General features: G+C 30.6%; 1 protein-coding gene across 1 annotated transcript; it reads left to right on the forward strand.

Moving 5' to 3' along the window:
- Positions 1–5,034: 5,034 nt before the first annotated feature.
- Positions 5,035–9,197, forward strand: LOC129870331 (myosin-binding protein 2). Its single transcript, XM_055945067.1, has 4 exons — positions 5,035–6,335; positions 6,644–6,823; positions 6,967–8,362; positions 8,456–9,197. Exons 1-3 carry the CDS (start codon positions 5,336–5,338, stop codon positions 8,319–8,321), a joined length of 2,535 nt encoding a protein of 844 aa, XP_055801042.1. The 5' UTR covers positions 5,035–5,335; the 3' UTR covers positions 8,322–8,362; positions 8,456–9,197.
- The last annotated feature ends 673 nt before the right edge of the window (positions 9,198–9,870 follow it).

Raw genomic sequence — 9,870 nt, forward strand, 5'->3', positions numbered from 1 at the left:
AATTTCTATAAAATTTAAGCTTAGTTGAATTATCAATTTTTTTTAATGTGTTAGTATTTTTTTAAGGCGTATATTAGCGACACAAAAATGAAGAAAAAAAACATTTATTATGAATCGAAGAGAGCATATGTTAAAGTATAAAAGTAGAGTTTTCAGAATATTGGATGGCCATTCTGTGCTCCCTCGTTTTAGTTTATGTGATTGTGATATTATGTCTTTTTAAATATATTTTAAGAAGAGGATTTATTTTTAAATTTTAAATAATTTAATTTGATTTTTTATTTTATCATTTTAATAATCTTCTATAATCACATATAACATGTTTATTATTATAAATTTAGAAAAATTTTAAAAAAAAATTATTACACAAATATTATAATATGTATAAGATTATAAGTTTCTTTCTTTAACTATATGTGTCCTATTAAATGAATTCTAATCCTCTAACCATAGTATTTAGAATCTACTTTGTTAATCTAGAAAATCACGATAATTATGGGTGTGTTTGGTATAGGAAAATGTTATTTTAATTTTTTCATGTTTGATTAGTTAATTTTATATATATATTTTTTTATAAAATAAGTTTCTTAAAAAATGAGAAAAATGACTTTTCAATGAATGTAAAGAAATTAAGTTTCATACGCAATATTCTAAATTCATTGTTTCTTTCTCACCATCTGTTAGGCGTCTCTTGACCATTCCACTCCCGCCACCCAAACCCCGAACCTCTCATTCCCCACCCCATCTCACCTCTATGTTTAAGTGATTAACTTGTGTAGATAAAATACATATCTTATTTTTATTAATTGAATATAAATATTTGATACAAATAAATTTTATTATTCAAATTATTAAGTTTTATTCATATTCCATTTATTGAATCATTGAATCAAGGAGATTGAAGTAGGGCCTTGCAATTTCATACATCGACAATATTGTTAGTCAAATTTCATGACCAAAATGTCAAAAGAAATAAAATAGTATTAATGTTTGAATTAATAATCACAAAAATCCGTCTTAGTAACTACAATTAGCACATAGTATTTGATAATTGAGCACCAAAGTGCACACAGACCAAATTTTGGGATAACACAAGTCAAATTCATACTGCGTTAAATTTTATAAGTTTCTCCATTACCAAATAATTTCAAATATGTGGTGTTTTAAATTAGGCATATAAAACTAAATTTAAGGTAAAATGCTGAAATTTTATATAATTGAAGCTTAGACATATATAACTGAATTTCAATCATTTTTGTATGAATTTCAATTGGCGTAAGTTGTAACTTCAATCTTTTTTGTTTTATATGTTATATTAAAACCATATTTCAAACACTGCATTGTTAACATTGTTCCAAATTATATAAGTATAAACAAATTTAAAAATAAATACAAATTAAGTAGGTGTTTGAACATGCAATAAAATCATAATTTGTTTGATTTTAAATTAGCGTTTGGATATACGATTATGGAACATGACTCATAAAATCAATTATTTTAAATTTTATAAAAAAAAAGACTCATTCTTGGCGTAAAGACATTGTCCCTACCAAGGGCATACCTAGAGGTAACTGAGGGGGTTCATCGATAAAAAATTACATTGTATATATAAGGTATTTTTAAGAAATTTTATTTTTATATATTAATTTTGAATCTTTTGAATATAAGATTAGAGGTTGATTTAATGGTTGAGGGGTTTAAAACTAAACCTTGACGTCCCAAATTCAAATCTTATGCATTACATTTTTTTTCGAACCCCCTCAATGAAAATTCTGAATCCGCCACTGATCCTATCATATGAAAGAATTAATATATTAAAGAATGACTAGTTACTACTATTATTAACAAGTAAATTTTTATAAAATTATGTGTATATGAAAATTTATAATCACAAATATTTATCTATCAACGCATCGCCTTAAGATATTTCGATATCTTATTTATGAACGACAATTTACTCATTTGATAAAATCATATAAAAATGAAAGAAATTTTGATGAGTTTCCTATATAAATTAAAAACTCCAACTTAGCATATTCAATCAAATCTTAATTGCATATCGTATATCAAAATATATCCTAAATAGCGATGTCCAAATAAAATACAACTTCAAAGTTTTACTATGTGTAAAAAGCAAAAGGTCATGGGAGTGTGACAGACAGATCTATATGATGAAATCCAGCATCTGATGGGCCCCTAACCTAACTTTTGTTAGTGGTCCAAATTTTGATAGGTGGGCCCTTTTCCTTTACATGTTTTTGGATCCAAAGCCTACACTTTTGTGATACACAATTTATTTTAGAAATCAAAAGAATTAGACCAAAGAAATGAGAAAAATAAACACTCCTAACAATACTTTATGACTTATCTTTTTTCTTTTCTTTTTTTTTTTTTACTTCAAAACGCAAGGATTTTATTTGTTAATTATTGAAAATAAAATATTTTTGGAGAACATGGGAAGAATCTCATAGTATTAGAAGTTAATTATATTATTTTTGCTACTCTTTTTTGAAGTATAAAAATCTTTTAAAATTTATAAATTTCGGATAAATCACTGAACTTTCGGATACATCAGCAGAAATCCAGTTACATAAGGGAGAGATGTATCCGAGAGGGGAGGGATGTATCAGAGAGGAGATAGGACATCCGAATACATAAGAGAAGGATGTATTCGAAAAGGATGGGATGTATCCGTGAGGGAAGGGATGTATCAAAGAGGGGAATAGGAATGTATCAGTGAGAGGAGAGTGATATTTCCGAGGAGGGATTTTTGACTTTTTTTTTTAAACAGTAAATTTTTTTAGAGATTATGATAAAATAAGATGTATATTTAGTTAATTTTTCCATTTGATTTAGGGGACGGAGCTTGGAGTAACATTCGTGCGATTTATAAGTCATGAATTTAAATTATGAAATCAACTACTGATATTTATAATAGACTGTGGATATCATATTCACTTACGGTGTGAGATTTTCTTAAAGTCTATGTTAATATAAACGGTTTCTTCTCAAGAGTAAAGTTTTTTTTTTTTTTAAAAAAGTATTTTCTTAAAATGAAGGCGAAATCTAATAAGCTAAAGATATAATAATTACTAGAATAAGCTAATTAAATAAATGAATTGGTACGAAAAGAAGAATCCAGCAAATGTTAGCTGTTGAATGTGTAAACTAATTGATTAAACTTAATTTGTTGAGGTTCTTTAGGACTCAAAGATGCTTTTCTTTGGTTTATTTATTTATCTTAATTTTATTTTTGTTGGTTTTTTCCATCACATCTTTATAGGAATAATTCTTTTCTACGGACTTCAGCGATATCAAGATTTTTTTTATTAAAAGGAGTTCAAAATATAAAAATTTTACACAAAAAATCAAGAAATTCTATATTTATTATATTTTGTATAAATTTTTTTCCTACTAAAGAAGTTGATTGAACAAGGAGTGAAGCTAGAAGCTCGATTATGAGTTCAGCCGGATTCGCTATTTTTTATTTAAAGAGGGCACTTGTATCAAGAAGTTTATTGAAGTACTTGTACTTAGGGCTGAACATAAAAAATCAAAAAACCGAACCAAATCGATAACCAAATCAAACCGGAAAAAAAACCCGACATTTATTTGGTTTGATTTGGTTTGGTTTTTAAATTTAAAAACCGACTATATTTGGTTTGGTTTTGATTTCAAGTCTAAAAAAACCAAAAAAAACGAACCAAACCGACTTTATATATACATATTTTAAAAATTAAATTTGTATATATATATGTGTGTGTATTTTAATTATTTTATGAAAAAAATACAATTTATATTGATTTTTTATATTTTTGATCTTGGGCCATTCTTTTGAATTATACTAAATAAAGTAAAAATAAATAAAATATAGACTTCATACACAGAAAAGCTACTCACAATTACAAATAGTAAAACTTTAGGTGAGTCATTCTCTATTATTAAACATGTATGCGTCAATCTTGGCTAGTAGCTACTGGCTACAATGAAATTTATAATAAGAAAATACTTTTGAAATTTATTTTCTGTTTATTCAAATAGTGACTACAAGGTATTTTAAAAATCGACAAAATTCGAAAAACTCGATAAAAACCGACAAAAACCGAATAGTAAAAACCGATATCGTTTGATTTGGTTTGGTTTGACAATTTGAAAAACCGACTCAATTGATTTGGTTATTTTTTAAATAAAAACCGATCCAAACCGAACCGTGAGCACCCCTACTTGTACTTGTGCAAATATTAGATTTGAAATTCAGTTGTAAATTACTTATAATCGTTATTTTTAAATTCAGAATTCATAAATTTGAATTTTTATCTTCACCTCTGAATTGAACCTGTTGTGCCTACCTAGCTCTTTCCTTGATATTAGTGGCGAATCCAATAGAAAGAGAGTTCGGAATATAAAAAAGTAAACACATAAAGAAATCAAGAGAATTCAACATTTATTTTATATACACATATAAAATAGTTTAATCTTATATATACAGTATAATTTTTCAATGAAAGAATTTCAGATGACCATTGTAACTATGTTTGGATGGTTGTTACTTATTGTTTCACAATGTATCGTACTGTATTATTTTAATGAATACGATATTTGAATAGATTGTATTGTTTTTCGCCGTTACATAATTTCACACATTAACAATTTAAATAATAAACCTATAAAAAAAAAGTTGAGTACGAAATAAAAACATATTAAGGTAACAACGTGGTCACATTAAATCAGTCATTACACAAAATGAGACTTTTTATTATTACCTAATAAATTTAAAGTTACAATATAATAAAATTTAAATAACAAACAAACAAACAACAAGAATTGTGGTCGAGTAGTAAGTACTTCTTTATCCCTAATCGGTGGTCTCAGGTTCGAGTCCCCTTTGATAAAGAGTCACCTTTATTAGAGAGCATTGTAAAACCAAATTTAATCAGACTCCAATATAAATATTAAAAAACTAAAAAAACAATTAAAATAAATATCATATTTAAACTATCAATACCAACGGATAATAACCATTCAAACGAGTTGTAATACCCTGGCTCCCCTACTTTGACAGATTCAGGTCTCCTTTGGCTTCCCTTTCTTACTATTCAATCCAAAATAAAAAATAAAAAATCTTTTCGTCATTTGTCTACTTTAAACTATTTTCCCTCTTTTCCCCACCTTCACTCCTCTCTCTCTCTCTTCTCTTTCAAGATTATCTTCCACTAATTCTTGAATTAGCTCTCTGTATATCATCACTTTGTGTATATCACCAGAATAAGTTTGTGAATTATTATTATTATTATTATTGTGTGGATGTGTATTTCCCTTTTGTATCATCAAGAAAATGGCTGCTAACAAATTTGCAACCATGTTACACAAAAATACCAACAAGATCACAATGATCCTTATTTATGCAATCTTGGAATGGACTCTTATAAGTCTACTTCTCCTCAACTCTTTTTTTTCTTATATGATCATTAAATTTGCTGAATATTTTGGCCTAAAGCCACCATGTCCATTGTGTTCTAGAATTGATCATCTTTTTGAACATGAAAAAAAGACTAAAACTTTGTCCAAAGATCTTCTCTGTGAAGCTCATGCTATAGAGATTTCTCAATTGGGGTTCTGCTCAAATCATCAGAAATTGGTTGAATTTCAAGATATGTGTGAGGATTGCTTTGAGGATTCAAGATTTGAATTGATTCAGAATGGTGAAGTGAGTTTGTTGAAGTGTTCTTGTTGTGGTGTGAAGTTGGAGAGAAAATTTCCAACTAATAATTGTATTTTGATTAAGCCTTGTATTGATGATTTGGGATATACCCAAAAAGGGGATTTGGTTATTGAGTCAGCAGATGATGATTTGGTTAAAGAAAGATCAGATTTTGATGAAGAAAAAACTGATCTTGATGATTATGTGGTTCTTGAAAGGGTAATGAAAGATCAAGGTGTTCAAGTTTGTGTAATTGAGGATTCATCTTATGAGTTTTCTTCTCAGCATTTGGATTTTTTCATTGAATGTAGTGGTCAGAAGTTGGTTCCTATTGAATTGATTGATTCAACAACTGAGGAAGATCATTGCAAAAACCATGAGACCAATGAAAATTGTGAAAAGAATGATCATGGAGAAGTTGAATTGGTTGTTGAGAATGACAAGATTGAGGAGGAACCTGAGTTTGCAGTTCTTGATTCCATGGAGATGGAAGAAGATGAAAATGGTTTCAGTTTTTGTGTTGAAGAATGTCATTCAGTAAAAGATTCAGATGAACAATTTGATATTAGTACTCAATTGCACCAAATTGTGGCTGAAAGTGTAAGGGAAGAAAAAGATTCAGATGTTCCACCAGGTACATATTCATACTACTCTTAATAGTTTCTTGTCCTTTGAATTCTGTTACTATCTATTGATTTCTTGTTGTAGTTTCTGTTATGTTGTTGTCTGTGGTTTCTTGTACTTCTGCTACTTCCTTCACTGGACTGTTTTTTCTTGAGCCGAGGGTCTACTGGAAATAGCCTCTCTACCTTCTGAGGTAAGGGTAAGGTCTGTGTACACTCTACCTTCTGAGACAGGGGTAAGGTCTGTGTACACTCTAGTTTTCCTAGACCTCACTTTGTGGGATTACACTGACTATGTTGTTGTTGATTACTTTTGTAGTTTCAGAAGAGGTTTCCCAAATGCCACAAATTGATGAAATTGAGGCAGAAGTGTCAATTGGAAATGAAATTCCTGATATGAATCTGTCAGATGAAATTCCATGTGAAGGATCTCTTAATTCATGTACACATGAAGAACATTCAACAAGTTCTGCTCATTTCCATGAAATTGATCAACATGGTAAGAATAAAGCAAATCTTTTAGTAACTAAGAATTTTTCTTTTCTTCCATGATAATTTTCTTTAGCGCGAAGAAAGAAACGATTCAAGCGCCTGTTCCTTATGGTTTTGCTGATATTTATTTATTTTGTTATACCATGTTAGGTCCTAAAAAAGATCACGACAAATTAGTAGAATTGAAATTGTTATCGCTTGAGTTTGATGAGCATGTGATGAACAATCAATCATCAATATCTTCAAAATTGGATGAGATTGAAGAAGAAAAAGTTCCAGAAACGCCAACTTCTATCGATAGCTTCTATCAGTTGCATAAGAAATTACTACTCCTTGAGAAGAAAGATTTCGGAACTGAGTCTTTGGATGGGAGTGTGGTTAGTGAGTTAGAAGGTGGAGATACAGTTTCATCAATCGAACACCTGAAATCAGCGCTAAAAGCTGAGAGAAAGGCTCTACACGCGTTGTATACGGAGTTAGAAGAAGAGAGGAGTGCTTCTGCTGTGGCTGCTAATCAGACAATGGCTATGATAAATAAGCTTCAAGAAGAAAAATCAGCAATGCAGATGGAAGCATTGCAATACCAGAGAATGATGGAAGAACAATCGGAGTATGATCAAGAAGCGTTGCAACTCTTGAATGAGCTTATGGTAAAGAGGGAGAAGGAAAAGCAAGAGCTAGAGAAAGAATTGGAGATATATAGGAAAAGGTTATTGGAATATGAAGCAAAAGAAAAGACGATGAGGCTGTTGAAGAGAAGCAAAGATGGAAGTGTTGCAAGAAGCGGATTATTTTCATCAGCCTCATGCAGCAATGGTGAGGACAGTGAGGAGTTGTCTATTGATTTGAATCAAGAACCAAAGGAAGATGTCAACTTTTATTGTCATCAAGAATGTGATGATCATGATAAAGTTCAAGTTGACGCTTTTCTAGAATTGGAAGAATCGTTTGTTGATTTTGAGGAAGAGAGGATGTCCATTCTTGAGCAGCTAAAGATGTTGGAAGAAAAGCTTTTAACTATGGATGATGAAGATGTAAAAGAGTTCGAGGATGTTAGGCCAATGGACGATTCATATAGAGAGAATGGAGATCATACAGAGGAAAATTCTCATTTAGATGGAGAAATAACTGAACATTCCAATGGTTTTTCGAGTGAAATGAATGGGAAGCTAATTATCAATGCAAAGGGAAAGGGACTTCTTCCACTTTTTGATGCAATGAGTGACGAAAACGGAGAGGTTATGATAAATGGACATAAAAATGGCTTCCATTCCAATGGTGTTGATGAGGAAAACAAGAAGCTAGATGTGGAAGAGGAGTTGGATCTTCTACATGAAAGGCTACAAGCTCTTGAGGCAGATAGGGAGTTCCTAAAGAACTGCATTAGCTCATTGAAGAAAGGCGATAAAGGGATGGATCTTCTTCATGAAATCTTACAACATCTTCGTGATCTAAAAAACGTTGATCTTCGTGTAAGGAGCTCAAGTAATGGTCTCATATTATAGTCAAGTTCTAGCTCACTTGTCGCGCCAAAGAAGATAAATTGGTAAAGTTTTCTCTCTGTCTCAACAATGTCACATGTTCTTGAATGTCTATCACATTGTCTAACTTTTTTCGTCTTCTCTCTTGTCGATTTCAGATCATGATCTTGGAGTCCTTGGCAGCTATTTAACTATAATGGAAACTCAACGATGCAACTGAAATCTATGCAATAGCTGATAAAACTCTGTTTGGAAAATCCCTTGACAGAGAGATCAGGCCCTGGAAATGGTCTAAGTTTTTGTTCTCAAGCTTCAATGATCATTTGTCAAAGTTAAACCAATTTTTTTTGTATGGGTTGGTGTCAATTCTCCAACTTTTGTGGTCAAAAGGGGGGAATGATGAATGTGTGTGTAGTCCAATTAGGGTGAAGCCATTCTATCTTCAAAAAAAAAAAAAAGTTCTTCGTGTCTGAGTCAGCTTACGTCCATCTTTATTATTTCATCAGGTACCTGGTATCTTCCACTAGCACTAATATAGCTTTTGTATGTTGTTAAAAGGACAAAGCACTGGCTTTGCAAAGCTGGAGAGGGTCCAACAAAGATTCCAGTGTCAAGAAATTTGTCCTTGTTTATTGTAGACAATTAGGACTAGCAACAATTTTCTTGTCCTTTTTTTTCTCCCATTATCATTTTAAAAGGGTTAAGGCATAGAGGGGAAAGTAACTTCTTTTTTGCCTAATCTCTCATTTCTTTTTCATCATTTCATCACATGAGAAGGCAAAGTTGTCTAGTTGTACACTACATTTGTCTTTGTAAGAGTACATAATGAGTGAGTGTTTTCTTTAACTTTGTTTTTTGTTTCTTTCTTTCATTTATTTGATAGCCAGCTTTCATTGTTTTCTTTATTGTAAAGTTCATTTAAAAAATATGGATGTACAAATCTTAACACTTTCTATTATAATAATTGAATAGTAGTTAAGAGAAAAGGAAAGACAGATTTCTTTCAACATATTGTTTTGGTTTTAAGCAAAAACAGAACTTTGGTAGGTTGAGTGAGAATAACTAGTATCTCTAACTTATTCAACTATTTTAATTTCTCTTCTTAAATCCATTGGAAATGATAGTGCAACAAAAATCATACAAAAATGATGGAATCTTCGAACGCCTCAAAAAAGATACTCAGGAATGATCAAAGTAATTGAATAGGAAAATCACGATTACTATAGCTTTTGGTAAGTTTATCAGAGACTATGGATGATTGGTTTTGGATGGACCGTTTCGTTTTTGTAGGCCGATCCCAATAGCGGAGCTAGGAATTTAGCGAAGAGTGCAATTTTCAATTGTGTTAAGAGCGTGCAAAACTAAATATACATTCATATAACTAAAATTTAATTTATGTACATCATATAATTCTTCGCCTAAAATGGTTCCGTCCATGACCAATCATATCAATGCCTTTTTGCTTGCGCTTATTTTGTTTTAGGGGATTGATTCACAGATACAATCTTTGTTACTAGAAGAATGTATAATTAGTGAAACCAAAAAAGGCTATAACAGCTAAGAGGGTGGCTTT

This window comes from Solanum dulcamara, chromosome 10, assembly GCF_947179165.1.
Source record: "Solanum dulcamara chromosome 10, daSolDulc1.2, whole genome shotgun sequence".
In the NCBI taxonomy this organism is placed as follows: Eukaryota; Viridiplantae; Streptophyta; class Magnoliopsida; order Solanales; family Solanaceae; genus Solanum; species Solanum dulcamara.